The sequence below is a fragment of the Mercenaria mercenaria genome, chromosome 7 (genome assembly GCF_021730395.1).
Source record: "Mercenaria mercenaria strain notata chromosome 7, MADL_Memer_1, whole genome shotgun sequence".
NCBI classification, from domain to species: Eukaryota; Metazoa; Mollusca; class Bivalvia; order Venerida; family Veneridae; genus Mercenaria; species Mercenaria mercenaria.
In genome coordinates, this window is record NC_069367.1 from 45055005 (window position 1) to 45071703 (window position 16699).

General features: G+C 34.3%; 1 protein-coding gene across 1 annotated transcript; it reads left to right on the plus strand.

Annotated features, from left to right (window-relative positions):
- The first annotated feature begins 7241 nt into the window (after window positions 1-7241).
- On the plus strand, window positions 7242-10350 carry LOC123555856 (uncharacterized). Its single transcript, XM_053549023.1, has 2 exons — window positions 7242-7450; window positions 8674-10350. The coding sequence occupies exons 1-2, from the start codon at window positions 7321-7323 to the stop codon at window positions 9639-9641; spliced, it is 1098 nt and encodes a 365-aa protein (XP_053404998.1). The 5' UTR covers window positions 7242-7320; the 3' UTR covers window positions 9642-10350.
- Window positions 10351-16699: the final 6349 nt, after the last annotated feature.

Here is a 16699-nt window from a genome sequence, read left to right on the forward strand (position 1 = left end):
ATACCTTAGATTTACCATCAATATTTCACAATAACTATAAGCAACCAGTTATGAAGAGTATCAAAGTCCAGTTATGCTACAGAATCACATCATTAAGCCTCTTGACAAAGCGGCTGTAACAGTATTCGTGCTACTTGATCTGTCCGAATTTTTCGGCATCATTGTTGAACATTGCCTTGTAAACCACTTCGGAGTTGCAGACAAAACTCAAGCACTGATTTCGTTATATCTAAATAACCGCTACGAAAACTTTAAAAGCGTGCTTTGGTAGTGAGTTATCAATACCCGTGTTAATGGAGTACAATCAACCTTGGTACTAGGTCACAAGAACATCAATGTATACATAACTCATGAGTGCCATATGCAGCTTTTCGTACTGCCCTTTTTCAATTCTACTGCGACGACTCCCAGTTATTTACCAATGGTCATTTAATCCTGTAGAAGCTTTACCTAAAGGTAAGGCATTACAGCACAACAAGAAGTTCCCGTGGGTGTACTAAAGCATACTGAAATGTAACGCTGGTAAAAAAGAAGTAATGGTGTTTACAACAGAACATAACTCCAAGCACTTTCCTCGCGTATCAGGTAAGGTCGAAGTCTCTGTGATAATATCGGCAAGCACAATGAAGAATCTTGTAACAGTGTTTTCAAGACCCTAGTATTTATATGGAACAGCAAACAAAACTGTAAGCTGGACTGGATATGTACAGGTACGCACAAAAGATCACATCTGATCGAATATTATCAATGGTGTCAGAAATTGTCTTGCATCTTCTGTCATACATTTACAATTTGGTCCATCCTGCCAAGGACATAAAGTAAAACTTAAATATTCGTTTCTGTTTACTTAATTAAAACCTTTATGACTGGCCTCAGTGCCTTAAAAATTCAATGTAGTATTATAAGTTTTACTTTTACATTGTATCACCTTTGTAGAAATATTATTATTCAATATTTACCATCTCTCGTTTTGAAGTTACAAAATAGCTGTGGTGTGCACTTTATTTAGATATTACAGGGGCATATTAATAAGCTGACACAGTTTTATACGGGATATGCAAGAAATGTATAGACCGGTCTGAAACCTACGATTACACAGTACTGCGCCATCGGTTGTGCAAAGAGTCATGACAGTGATGTAAGGCAATCGGAGCTTTTTGAACATTGTTCCCAGACTTTTGAACTCTCTCCTCGTCAAGATTGTGAAAGTAGGTAGCTGGCTTTATAAAATATCAGCTTCAAAGATGTATTTTATCCTATATATCTTTTAGTACTTTACATTTCTATCTGTTTGCCTTGTTTGGATATGTATCTGTATTTTGGTCTTCATGTTTGGTTAATCTAAAACGTAGAACTTTACTTTTTTTCAGAATTTGTAATTGTATTTTAATATACATGAAAAGAGTGGTATACAAATTTCTATATCAATGGTTTTTTTTATTCTTGTTATTAAATCAATAAAGAAGATCATGTATCAACATAAACGAAGCTGCGATGCACCTTGAAAGAATAAATGAGCATCCCCAAACTAGATGCAAGCAAGCTGTCTATCTTATATGCCAACCGAGAGCGAGACTCGTATGCACAGATATGAACGATTCGAAATAACAATTATTCGCCGTTCAACAAAAGCTGATGTTTCTATTATATTTTACTAACTTTGCTAACATTTGGACGACACTTCTTGTACTTGTAAAAATGTTTCGTTTGCTAAGTATTGAGTGGAACAGATTCCTGAGGCATCTTTGTTTAGATCAACGTAAAAATAATATTTTTCTTTCTAAGCAGTCACAATGAAAAATAATGTATATTTTAAAATAATACAAATGTACAGAGAGTCCAAGCATTTATAGAGAATGAGCGTTTCCTAAAATGACTTGGAAAACTTCAGTCCTCTACAAAACAATCTTTAACGGCATATCTAGTAGGATCACATCAGAAGTCAAAATTCCAAAGGTCTTTATATAGGAATGATTATGCTGGATCTACAAAAAGCTTTTTACACAGTACCTTGATCATGATATTTTATGCTAAAAATTAAAGGAATTAAAGGAAATGGGGATGAAGTCTGTTGAATGGTTTAACACTTATTTGAATGTTCGAAATCAAGCTGCTGCTGGTAATAATACAATATCAGATTTAATGAACATTTCATGCGGCGTTCCCGAGGGCAGTATTCTTGGTCCTTTGCTTTTTTTGTGCTACGTCAATTATATGAGCATAAGTACAAGCAAAAAAAAAGTGTAAATTAATATAATATACTGATGATAGTGCTATCCTTTACTCACATAAAGATTTTAACATTGTTAGTAGGTACTTAACTGTAGAAAATGGTTAGTTGACAACAGATTATATTTACACCTTGGTAAAACGAAATGTATTCTATTTGGTTCTAAAAGGGAACTTTCAAAGGTTGATAACTTTAGTATTGAATGCAACGGTCATACTTTTGAATCTCAAAGATCTGTAAAGTATCTTGATAGTGTGTTGGATAATGATCTTTCAGCCACATCAGATACAATGTATCAATAATATTGCTAAAAAGATCAATTCCAGATTGAAGTTTCTGTACAGACAAAACCATTGTTTGAAATATGAATTTGAGAAAATTGTTATGTAATTCTTTATTACAATGCCATTTTCATTATGCATCAGCTCTTAGTATAGCGGTATTTTTTAAAATCCTGCGTAACAGACTACAAGTTATACAAAATAAAGTAGTCAGATTTATGTATGGTTATGATTGTAGAATTTCTTTGAATGTGTCAGATTTTTGCAATCTTGGTTGGCTAAATGTTGATAACAGAGTAAAGCAGTTGAGGTTTAACCATGTTGATAAAATCTGTTATAAGAAATGTCCATCATAGTTACATAAAAAAATTTACACTCTCCAAGACTTACTCCTCACTCATATATGTATACAACTGCAGATATAGTGTAGACAGTTTTATGTGCCTAAGATAGACGGTTTTACATCAAATTTGTTCTTTTTCCAAGCTATCCTTGACTGGAATAGTCTTCCTAAAAACAGGGCAATAAAAAACGAGTATATTTTTAAGAAAGAGGTGAAACAGCATCTCTATGAAGATATGAAATATGCTGAGAAATTCAATGTAGATTTTATTTTATTTAATGTAATGATTTATATTGAGCGTGTACAGTATTCTAAATCTATTGTGTGATATGTTCGTCAATTTCATTATCCAATTGTTTCTGTGATGGGTCCAATCTGTGAAAGTTAAGTTACAAACTATATCTTAGTATTTAGGCAAATTTTACCTTTGACATTTGATATCAATGGACCCCATTGGAAATCATTTGCAAAACTTTAATAGGTTATCCTGTGCTATATGTATGTCCCAAAACTTATCAAATTATTAATCAGCTCCATTTCTTATAATGTAATAATATCTTATCAAACATGTGAACTACGTGAGTCTGACCTTTGTGATAACTACCTGTGATAGTCTGTGATTACTATGACAGATGTATTCACGAATAAATCTTATCTTATCTTATTGTTTAATTAAAATATGATCCATGTAATGGTGTACCTCCTTCTGAAGAGTATTCACTACTTTGGCTTAAATTTTTCAGGAGGCATAGGTTAAAGTCCAACTGGGACCAACTTTATCTTCCTTATATTTCTTTTTTCTAGTAAGTTTTAACATTTTTCAAGCTCTGAAACAGTGAAACTTTAAAGTTAGACATCTTTAAAAATACTGAGTTACATACGGTAAAAGTTCTCTATTTTGCCTTTACTCTTTAGATTACATATTGTGGAAAAAAATATAGGTAGGTTTTACTTCTACCCCAAGGTCATTTTTTATTAAAGTGGGCAAAATAGCCGCACACGACTCGGCTTTAATTTTTCAATGTTGGAGTTAGAATTCTGTCTCACTAAATCCTTTAACTTAACGCACCCTAGAAAAAAAATTATAGTCACAGTTTTATTTTGTGTGTTTACAATTGTTTACCAATAGTGTGATGTTTCTTTTGCCAAAATTAATGGTATAATGAATTCTCTGCAAACGTTTGGACAGTGGCCAACACTTTGAAATTTGTCTCTACTTGAGCTTGAGAAAATATCATGAATTATACAAAATTTATATAAAAAAAGAAACGGCACGGTAAAAGTTGTTTAAATTTTGCTTACAAGTCTCTCACTAGATATAGTATATAGCTATAACATTGTTTTGAACATTTGAAATATTCAAACTGGGTCATACCTTAAAATATTTGAATTAAAATGATGTAATACAAGTATTGATAATCTATTTACACACGTGCAGATAGTATTTGATCATAGTTTAATTCTCTTCCCTAATTCGCGAAGAGTTTTCATATATATATATGTGTATAATTTAATTTGGATGTAACAGTAGCTGTAGAATGTAAGTATCAACTCATAGTGATGTTATAAACAAAACAATAAATTTATCATTATTTCCGTCAATAACAATATTGTATTTGCAAATTTTACTTATTCTTACACATTTTACCATACTTTTCTCATAAATTAATCTTTCATCGTGGATCTTTGTAAAAAAATTATTATACTCTTTATTATCACCATTTTAAATTGAACAAAAATTAACATCTTTGAACATTGATTTATTACAGTTATAGAATCGGTATTAAACATAATACAGATACTCGGTCAAATTTTAATTAAAACACGGTTATCAAAAACAAAATGTAGAAAAATAACGGGTATTCACTTTATGGTTTTCCTATCTTCATAAAGATAGATAAACAATCATATCTAATCTGCAATCTGGGCGTGTACCGGTTGTTAATGAATTCAGTACTTGTTATTTCTCTTCCATTCAATATTTCTTTACAATAATTTTTAGACACCCCAACCACCAACCCGCCCCGAAATGTGACCTTGCATGCACAAAATCAAACCTGCTGTTAGTCTGTTTAGTTGCCTAAAGGTCAGATACTGTTATTGAAATGCGGCTTTGGATTGGCTGAAAAATAAATGTAGGGAAACCCGTAAGCGTCAGTGAGACATGTAGGTGTCCATGGGCATTTGGCCTCTATATACCATCCAAGAAAGGGGATAGTTGTGTTTTAAGAGATTGTAGAAGAAATGGATCAGTTAAGCTTATCTAAAATTACTTTTTTGGATGTCTGGCATATTATCTTATCAAGAGAATCATATTTTAATTATTATCTCTCAGTTATGGGGTATGTGACATTTCTTATAATGGAAGCCTATGGATAATCCGTTTTGGTCTATTGATTAATACTATTTATCCCAAATAAAACAAACAATTCGGAAACTACTACTTCAATAATAGATATATATCTCTCTATTTATGACAATTAATTATATAGATCTATATCAAAATTTATGACAAGGGGGATGATTTTAATTTTAGTATCGTAAATTTTCCTAGTTTGGATCGGAATGTATCCCAGGCAACATCTTATGGGATATATATTTCTAAATTAATTGGGTTTTCATGTTGAGGATTTCAATGAACGTATGCAATACATTACCAATAAGCTTCTTCAAAAGGGCTACCATTATTAAAATCATGTAAACAATTTGCTAAATTGTGTTATTGTGATTCAGATTGGTTTTAGAATATAACAGTAATTTAAAGACACTTCTGCGAGAAGGTATATCAACACAAAGCTGTTTACTAACTTCGTAATATTTTGGGCAATTTTCCAAATGTATTAAGTAAAGTTATTAAATGTTTAATTAAAAGAGGTTATTGACCAACTGTTTGAAGACATATCGCAAGTTTGACGTTAAGCCGTTACAGTTGAACGCTATGCTATCCTCTTTGATTGTGTCTGACGAAACAGGTGTAGGACTATACGATAGGTAGTTCTTAAATCCCACCAGGATTGAGCTATTTTATTATTTGTTTTCTGGTCTGTTTCGTCGGGCCCTTAACGGTGTTGTCTTCTGCAAAGACATTGAGTACATGCGTTTGAGGTTCTAAAGGATTGCTTTTTATATAAATATACAAGAACGTTTATGTGTTTACGTTACATGCCTTCTGTTGCCATTGCGTGTGTTAGGGTTACACCTGGCGGCGATAACTTTTATTTACACTGTCCTTGACTTTGGAACATGGTGGGGGTAAGAGTTATAAACTGGTTACAGCTCCAAGTGGTGGTTTTACCACTGATCGTTCTAAGGCGGTGCCCCACTGTGTTCCTTTATTTATTGGTATTGTATTAGTGCGCGTCCGCGTGCTGGGTTAACGTTTGGGGAGGCTGCGTTTTTGGCTTTCCCTGTTGGATGTTTATCCTTGTTTTTTTAACTAGCAAAATGCACTTATTCAACAGTTGACCTTACTATTTCACTTTACTTTGACCTTTAGAAGGCGACAGCCCCATACCCCTCCGCCACACCCAATATGAATATTTTCCAATTCTCATAAGTTTAACTTTAAAGTTTAAACAAGGTTATCAACCGTTAATAAAGAATGCCATGAAAGGCAAGTTCTATGCCTCTTGGAAATATAAGCAAGCAAATAGGTTTTATTAAGGTACTGAATTGCATGCACAAGGCAAGTGTGTCCTATAATATCAGTTCTTTTTCGTCCATTTGGGTAATCAGAAAAAATGATATGTTTTTACAAGATATTCATTTTCTTTTGATCGGAAAACTAGTATATATACTGAACAGCAAAAGAAACTATCCAGATATTTTGAAATAAAAAATTGATTTTTCAAATTTGAATTGTTTCTTCATACCACAATTACACTTGAAGATCTTCACGTGATATTTTTTTAAAAATCAATCAACCGTGAAGTCAGTAGTCCCACAATAGCCGTTTGAAAGGCTATATCTTCTGCGCGTCAGTAGCATTATAACATCCCAATTGGGCGCTCGCGCTAAACTTGATTCAGTCGTGCGGTGCAACCAACAATATTTTTTAAACTTTTTGCTGTTTTTCCGGTTAGTCAATTATCAATATTTCCAATAACAATATAATTTCACAAAGAACATTGTTAATTACAGGCGCACGTGAATTTCGTGCAAAACGGCTATTGTGGGACTACTGACCTCACGGTTGATTGATTTCTTAAAATTTTACACGTGAAGTTCTTCAAGTGTAATGTGATATGAAAAACACAAGTGATTTATAAATTAACGTTTTTCAATAAAAAATACCCACGTTATAAAAACTGGATAGTTTCTTTTGTTTTGGACGGTTCGTAGTATTCTGTTTATAACAGGTTTAACAGCATCTGTATGTTTTAAGGACATCTGAAAGCGAACCGGCCACTATAGAAACAAACCAAATAGATGTCAAAATACCCGAGAGTGTTCGCGATAAACCAAGAATGACAAGAAGATTATTACCTGCATCTAAAGCCACTGACACCAAGCTGAGTCATCTGAGTGGACCACACGACTCTAGCAGTAGTTCTGAAACGAATGTCAAGGTCAAAGTTACTAAGCGGCCGAAAAAAGGTTTGTGACTATTAATTTTATTGCAAATGGATTTCTGATGTTACGTTTTTACTTTCAGGTACAATACTGACCTTGTTATGGTGGCATTTTAATTTCACAGAATATACATAGGTTAAGAACGGTTCCAATACTTCGTTATTACATATTAGCTCGATCACCAGAAACAAATGTTTTGAATGAGTTATTAGTATATGTGGATGGTTCGTAGTCAGTCGTTTACAATTTGTCCTTTAGCACCTTCTCCTCTGAAAATTTGAACTTGGTTTGTAGCATCCGGACATGGACCAACATGGTTTTGTCTGACTGAATTTAGGGACTACAGGAGCTGAAAATAGAAAACAAATCTTTAACCGCTTTCTCCCGGTTTTCATCGGTCATAGTTAGAAGCATTCTTGCAAGGACCTTCCTCCTGTTTATACAAATCGTACCATTTGATTTGATCAGATATATTAAAAGGACAGAAACTCTTAAAGCCAACTGGAATTGAGTTTCTGTTAATTATGAAAATGTTCTGTCTTCTCAAAAAAGGAATTGAGTATAATGAGACATTTACACCAGCACTTTTGTGTTTTACGTACCATACCTTCTGTAAGCATTACGAGTAGATTCACAGGTCACTGCTCTGTAACTCTGACGCATTTTGGACCTAAGTGTGAGGGATGGTGCACAATTTTCTCGTGGTGTTTTTGTGCCCAACGGTACAAAACGGTATCATTTTTCATTGTTGTTTCTTTTCTTGTCCCTTTGAGTAATTGTTTTAGCCTGTCTATGTATTGTGTGTGTATATTCATGATGTACACGTCTATAAATAAATATTCTGATGCCAGAAAGCAATCGGTAATATTCACACACTAATAAATGGCAAAATATATAGCATTTATTCCACTGAAAACAATTCTTGCGGTGATACAAAAAATAGACACAAAATTATAATGATGTGTTTATATGCAAAGAAATGTGCGTATCATATTTCAAAAGTTCTAAGTAACATGTATCCAGTTATTCTGAGGGATATCGATTATTAATGTTAATGATGTAACGAAGGCTCGTGGCAACTTGAAATTGGTTGTAAAGAACAAACTTGGACTTAATCTTTGTGTCCGGCATAACTTAGTCCGACATTTATATTACAAAACAAGGATATTTCTTTACTATAAAATGTCTATGGCACAAACTTTCAAGTTGTTGTCACCAATGAAAAAATACTCTCTTTCTTTTTGTAGGAAACGAATATTGCCTATCTAAGGCCATACAAGCACATGTAATGCAGCTTGTGGATACCATGCCATTTAGCGAGTGTGAACTTGCAGATGAAGTTGTTAAAACAGGTTGTGTAACAGAGGACGAGTGCAAAGCTATACGAGAAAACAAGGACAGGAAAACACAAGTACGAGATATTATTTTGTTAGTAAAAACAAGAAGTTATGAAACAATGGAAAAGTTTTTAAACTCTGCAAAGAGACACTGTCCTACAACTGTCGATAGTATATGGGAACGATATGAAAGAAACATTAACGAAAACCGAAAGCCAAAGAGACCATGTCCTTTTTGTAATATAAAGATGGCAGTTGATATTCGTAGGGTCGTAGACGGCTTATGGGGAGCCGAAATTATTGATGATACGCTTGTTCGGGAAATAATGTCAAGTAGGGATGTCGTTGGACGACAGGACAAATACTGGGATGCCATTCTTGATGCATGTTGCAAGAACAAACTGAAAGGATTACCTAGTTTGTACAAAGCTTTGGAATCTAACGGACATTACACGCACATTGTCCAAGGGCTTCGTTATCATTTTCATTACAACGAACACTGGTTCTGCACATGTTCTTCTTCTATCTTAAATTTACCTTGTGCAAAAAGTCGAACGTCGTCTTTCAACAGTGAAACATCCGAAATGCCAGCGTCTTCACCTTCAGAAGATGAATTAAACGTCATTGATCTCGATGATGAACCGGACGAAGTGAATGATAAAGGAAAAGGTTCAAAAGTCAACTCAGTTAATTCGGTACCATGTGAAGCAATGTCGAGCAAAGGTAGCATTGCCTGTGTCAGCAGAAACACGTACGACCCACCAAGACAAAATATCCGAGGCAATTCACGTCCTTTTAACTACTCAGGGTGGAGGAAACTTGTATTTTTGTGTTTTCCAAAACAATCTACGACCATAGAAGAAGAAACAGACTCTTAACGACTGGGCAAGTTCGACGCAGACGTATTAATGTTTTTGCTATCAAATTTTGTAAACAAGTGTTATTTCTACTTAAGTTCAGGGCTAGTCAATGTTTGTAATCGTGGGGCTGATGGATAAAAAGGCCAAATAAACAGATACGCGTACATTTGTTTGTCAAAAGTCTAACTGTAATATTAAGTGTATAAATGACCCAAAATTTCTTTAATAATAAAAGTGACAATGCATTAATAAATAAAATAAAAACATTGATAAACCTAATCAATTAGAATTTATTATATATGATTCAAATAAAATGTATGCCCATAATGCCATTTGAAACATAAAAGCAGGAAACAAATGGAAAGATTTTTTTTTGAAAATCGTGACATTAACTGGAAGTGTATATATACAGGACCGCTTACAATTACTATTGGTACAACACTTCGAAGTTTTCAGTGAAGATTCTTAATGCATTTGTTACCAACAAACAAATATTAATATACATGTAAATTGGTATCCAGTAATCTGTGTGATTTCTGCTACATGAACATTGAAACAACCGTGCATCTGTATTGGGAGTGCCAGCACGTGCAGGCTTTATGGAATTACTTAACAATATTTTCCAAACTAAAATTATCCCTTATACAGTCAATTTTGAAGATGTCTGTTTCGGTTGAATAGGAAATACTAAAAGGAAAAAAAAAACGCAATAAATTTTGTTATTATATTATGCGAGTTTTTCATTTTTAGTATTAAATACAGGAAGACAATTCAAATTTTTAAACGTTTTCTTGACTCTCTATATTTGCGTATATCCCTGGAAAAAGAAATAGCTGTAACGAAAGACAGATTAGACAAACATGAATGAAAATGGCCATCCCAAAATTACATCCTTTTTCACATAAATCGAATACAGTTTTTATGATATGTGGAAAAGATCCCACTTTTATTCTTCCTCTCCTATTTATTCCCTTCCTTTATCATCAATCAGTATCACATCTTCCATTTTAAAGAAAACTTTCCTTCTACATACATATGAAATATTATATTTGAATCAATACATATCTGATAAATATGATTGAAAAACATTCATTATCTTGTTTGCATTTTATTGCATTGCTTTTGTATACTGGGTTATAGTATATGTGTACACTGTTTGAATTTGCTTCAGAATGTTTTGTCTAAATCTGAAATTACATAAATCGGGTGTATTCATCACACAAGGTTACCGCTTGAAAGGTATTAACATGGGATAACAGTCAACGAATAGATTCCCGCACGGGCTTGCAACTTCATTTGGTGTTATTTAGCAAATTATCCTCAGAAATCGCTTTGCAACTAAATCTAGTATATTGTTCGTTAGTAAAATATCCACAGGAATCGCTAATTGAACGGGCTCGGGTGCCAACCAATCCCTTGGGATTCTGCAGATGTTATAACACAAAAAACATGCGTTATCCCTACAGTGAAGCATCCGAAATGCCAGCATCTACACCTTCAAAAGATGAATTTAACGTCATTGATCTCGATGATGAACCGGACGACTTGATACATTCGCATTTGAATGGTGAAGGTAAAGGTTCAACAGTTTACTCAATTTATTCGGTACCATGTCAAGCGATGCCGAGCAATGGTAGCATTGACTGTGTCAGCAGAAACACGTACGACCCACCAAGACAAACTATCCGCGACAGTATCGTCCTTATAACAACTCACGGTGGAGGAGATTTCTATTTTTCTGTGTACCAAAACAATCTACGACCATTGAAGAAGAAACAGACTCTTAACGACTTGGCAAGTTCGACGCATTAACATTTTGCTATCGAAGTTTGTAAACAAGTCTTATTCCAACTCAAAACCAGTGCTAGTCAATGTTTGTAATCGTTGTGCTGGTAGATAAAAAGGCCAAATAAACACATACTTTTATTTGTCGAAAGTCTGACATGTAATATTTTATGTATTAGCTTCTCCCGAAGCAAAAGTAACAAAACACTAATTTACCGAAAAACATACTGTTGTTTATAATCCATACAGTTATTTTATTGCTGTCGCTGTAAATGTAGCAACACTGTTCGAAAACAAGATAATTTCGTTTGCTTCAGAATGTTTTGTCTAAATCTGAAATTACATAAATTGGATGTACCGCTTGAAAAGTATTAACAATACTGACATGGGATAAAAGTCAACACATAGATTCCCGCACGGGCTTGCAACTTCTGGTCTGGTGTCACACAGAAATCCCTTGTTAAAACATTCCCATTAGTCTAGTGTTCGTAAGTAAACGGAAATCGCTAATTGAAACATTCTCCTACCGGTTTGCAACTAAGTCTAGTGTTCGTTAGTAAAATATCCACGGAAATCGCTAATTGAAACATTCTCGTACGGGTTTGCAACAAAGTCTAGTGTTCGTTAGTAAACGGAAATCGCTAATTGAAACATTCTCCTACCGGTTTGCAACTAAGTCTAGTGTTCGTTAGTAAAATATCCACGGAAATCGCTAATTGAAACATTCTCGTACAGGTTTGCAACAAAGTCTAGAGTTCGTAAGTAAAATATCCACGGAGATCGCTAACTGAAATATGCTCGTACAGGTTTGCAACAAAGTCTAGTGTTCGTTAGTAATATATCCACTGAAATCGCTAACTGCAACATTCTCATCCCGTTTTGCAACTAAATTAAGTGTTCTTTAGTAAAATATCCACGGAAATCGCTAATTGAAACATTCCCGTACCGGTTTGCAATTAAATCTAGTGTTCATTAGTAAAATATCCACGGAAATCGCTAATTGAAACATTCCCGTACGGGTTTGCAACTAAATCTAGTGTTCGTTAGTAAAATATCCACGGAAATCGCTAAATGAAATATTCTCGTACGGGTTTGCAACTAAAGCTAGTGTTCGTTGGTAAAATATCCACAAAAATCGCTAATTGAAACATTCTCGTACGGGTTTGCAACTAAGTCTAGTGTTCGTTAGTAAAATATCCACGGAAATCGCTAATTGAAACATTCCCGTATCGGTTTGCGACTAAGTCTAGTGTTCGTTGGTAAAATATCCACGGAAATTGCTAACTGAAACATTCTCGTACGGGTTTGCAACAAAGTCTAGTGTTCATAAGTAAAATATCCATGAAAATCGCTACTGCAATTGAAACATTCTCGTACGGGTTTGCAACTAAGTCTAGTGTTCATTAGTAAAATATCCACGGAAATCGCTACTGAAATTGAAACATTCTTGTACGGGTTTGCAAAGATGTCTAGTGTTCGTTTGTAAAATATCCACGGAAATCGCTAATTGAAATATTCCCGTACCAGTTTGCAATTAAATCTAGTGTTCGTTAGTAAAATATCCACGGAAATCGCTAACTGAAACATTCCCGTACGGTTTGCAACTAAGTCTAGAGTTCGTATGTAAATATCCACGAAAATCGCTAATTGAAAAATTGTTAAATGTCTTTGTATTGTTTGTACATGTTACCACCAAATACATAATGGCAAAAGTAGTCAGTTGAAAAAATATAGAGTATGTTTTTGAAATAAAACGTATTCCCCAGTGAGGCTACACCTTTACATTTGAAGTAAACTAAATCAGTAATACTAGTAGTCCTGTATTACGAATTTATCAAATGGAAAAGTTTAGGGTCTTTAAATTATTTACTGATGCTTGACCAATAAAGGGATTGTTCTTAAAATCATTATATACGTTAATAGTCACAGTTCATATATTGAAACTATACTTCTTCGCATTCATTTGCACCGCTTCAGAGGCAAATGTATTTCACAAACAGCTCTCGTTATACTAAATTCACCAGAAGTGTAGTTTTTGTGGATGTCATAATCAAACTTTCATAAACGGAGCAAGTACTTGCGTGAACAAAGGGCAACACAGAAATGCGCATTTCCATTCACCCTTGTTAACTCTTTAAATTTCTTTGTACATTACAACATCTTTCCATGATTTAAATTCCACTAGCTACCTTTTTAATAGAATAAAGAAATATATCTAAGCATTCGTCGGAAATTCACTAACCTACAAATAATACAAAAATATAGGATGTTTTAAAACCACAGTTATTGTTTTACTTCTCATTTTTGTTGGATTTCTATTGTTCGGATTTACATTTCATCGACACAATTAAAATCGCATGAAAACTTTTCGGTTTAAATGATGGTATGGTGGTGCGTATGTGCGGTTGGCGTGCGTACGTGCATGCTTGCGTCCGTGCGTGCGTCCGTATGAGTTCGTATAAGATTATGGGTTATCACCTCCAGAGACCCGTATGGGCGACTCCTCCACAAAAGTGTTAGTAATTTTCGTTGAAGGATAGTACAAAAGGCAAAAGAAGCGTCCCGAGTTTGTTATCATGCAGGTTTAAAGCTCCCTATCTGAACGTTTGTCATTCAATTACAGGAGTGGGGATCTCGCGGCCTCTGTTTTTTTTTGGGGTCGCACAATTCTAACACTGAACTACTGTGTCCGCTCTCGAGGAAAAGTATCCATGAGGGCATTATATTAAGCACGGACGGGCTTTCATAGGTCAGGCACGGGCTGACTCTTATAGGTCAGGTTCGGGCGGACTTCCACAGGCCAGGCACGCAGGGGCTCCTAAAGGCCAGGAACGGGCGGGATGCCATAAGCCAATCGCGGGCGGGCTTTCTCAGGTCAGTTTGTTAGCCTACCCTCATGAAAGAATTTTACATCCCCAACTAAAAATGTAGACGAAGGAATATTCAAATTTTGCAGATATAACCAGCCGTGAAAACAAAAGATTATAAGATGTCATTTTCTCGAAAATGGAGTACATCTAACAATGCAATATTCGACACAACTTGGATAAAACGGCTCCACAAAGTGGTTTTGAGCAGTTAATAAAATCAAACAGTATGAATGTGTGGACTACCCTCTTTAAAATTTCTTTTAGATCTGATGAAGACGAAGCGTACGCAAAGACTGAACACGTAGTTGCTCATAAGTCATCCTCAATATATATTTGATTGTATAGACGTTAGAAAGTCTTACATAATTTGGACGAAAAAACTTCAGGTGTAACTAGACAGCTGTAATCTACAGTGTCGGAAAGCTATTTTAGAAAACATAATTTTTTTATACAGTGTATATAGTCTGTAAAGTAGAAGCAATAGTAAAATTAAAATTTTCCCTTGTTGTTCTGTACTCTGCAGAGACACTGAGTGCATGATATACATTTATACGCGCATTTCTGTGATTTACAAACATATGTATCGTATTTGTATAACGTTACCTGTTTAGAGCTTCATTTGACGGGAATACATTTTATAGATTATATACTCTGTTCTTCAACTTTGTAACATAAATATGTTTGGTGTGAGTACCATGAATTCTGCGGGTTTTACTCCCAAGTGATGTTTTCCAACAATAGTTCCAAGGCCGTTCTCTGTACTACCTCCATGGTTAATACTCAGACAGGTGGTCGATATCTTTCAGAGATTATTATCTACATTTATTGTTGTATGCCAAGTCATACTTATTATTAAGGAGTTGTCAAGATTGTTTATAAAGTCATAAAGCCATAAAGTCTTAAAGCAATTATACTCTGACCGCTGGGTCTAGCTTCCCATGTCGTAGTACAGAACCTTTGCGCACGTTTTTATAAGCATTTTATTGGTCCTTGTTTGATAAACTAGTCATGTGATGTATAATGTAAAGATCTTTTGGATAATTTAGTTTTAAGGAAATTTTTTTTAGATATTAAAGATGTGAACGAAAAAAGGAGGAATTAGGTTATCGATCTCGAATTGGAATATAATGGTTTTCCATTAGAAGTTACAAGTTTTAAAATTTGTTTAAATGTCTAATTAAGCAAAAGCTAAATAGACAAGGGGTGAAAATTCCTTTCAGTTTCTTCTGGATTGGTTAAAAGAGAATTCAATCTGAACATGCTAAATGAAAATATATAAAGTATTTGAAAATAAAAGTCAATGATTTTTACACAGTGCTAAATATGAGAATGTGCCTTAGTCATCAAAAATTCTTTCATTAGTCAATTTCAGACATATATGAATAAGAACATCATAAATACAAATAGAGACAGAAAACTAACACACTGAAAACAACGCGTCCAATAATTGCAGAATATGCAGTGTATATGTAAGAATATTACCGAAAGTGAGATCTAAAAAATAATAAATTTATGCTTTCCTTTGGTATCTAAGAGTAGGTTGTTAAATCCGTTTTTAATGCATGCATGAATAAGAAATAGTAAATAACAGATATCTCCAACACCGAGTGAGTGTTACATGTAGAACAGAACAAATATATTTTCAAGGAAACACGCAATAATGGCAACTTTATAACAACTAATCATACCCAGCAAATACTATATACAAAGTAAAAACAGTACAAAGTTGTATGTGTATATTGATTACAGGACCTTCAGATATCCAAGTACTCGGATAGTCGCTACAGCCTTAATAGCTGTGGTTTTACGGAGTGAAATCCCAGATAAAACCCAGGGTCTACAACCGTTCACATGCTGAATAAGAATGCGATGTTGTTTAATGTGTTTAGACTAAATACAACCAGTAAAGCAGACGTTTCCCATTTGCCAATTTGGAGCCATTTACTTTTGAAATAGTTCAAATACCTGTTGCTCCTTTGTGACCTCAGTGCATGTTTTTGAAGTTATTTCAAGAAACATTCAACATAGTTATATCAATGTTCCCTACAGTCCTTCTCGTATTAGTATAAGGGAGTTCAAATCCCTGAATACTGCAAGTCAAGTCGTTCTAAATTAGTAAAAAAGTCTCCAACAGCAGTTTATACACGTCATATGTTTTCTTTGCAAAGACATTACGCACAAGTTGGATGGTTATCAATACTGTTGTGCACTGGGATCTTTGTCAATTGTTCCGTCGCCAAAATCAATGCATATCAGACTGTTTCGTTTTTTTTTCTAATTTGCTAAACATATCATGAGGAAAACATTACTAAATTTCTGCTGCGCGTGATAAAATCAGGTTTGGTTTGTCTGATGAATGGCGGATAATTGATTGCAGAGATATATTACTGTCATGACCTCTAACACTCTTTAGCCGAGACA

Bases quoted from the DNA above. Each gene is read 5' to 3' on its own strand.
- LOC123555856 (XM_053549023.1), top strand. From the start codon at position 7,321: ATGACAAGAAGATTATTACCTGCATCTAAAGCCACTGACACCAAGCTG. The intron at 7,451-8,673 runs GTTTGTGACTAT...TTCTTTTTGTAG, and splicing joins TACTAAGCGGCCGAAAAAAG to GAAACGAATATTGCCTATCT.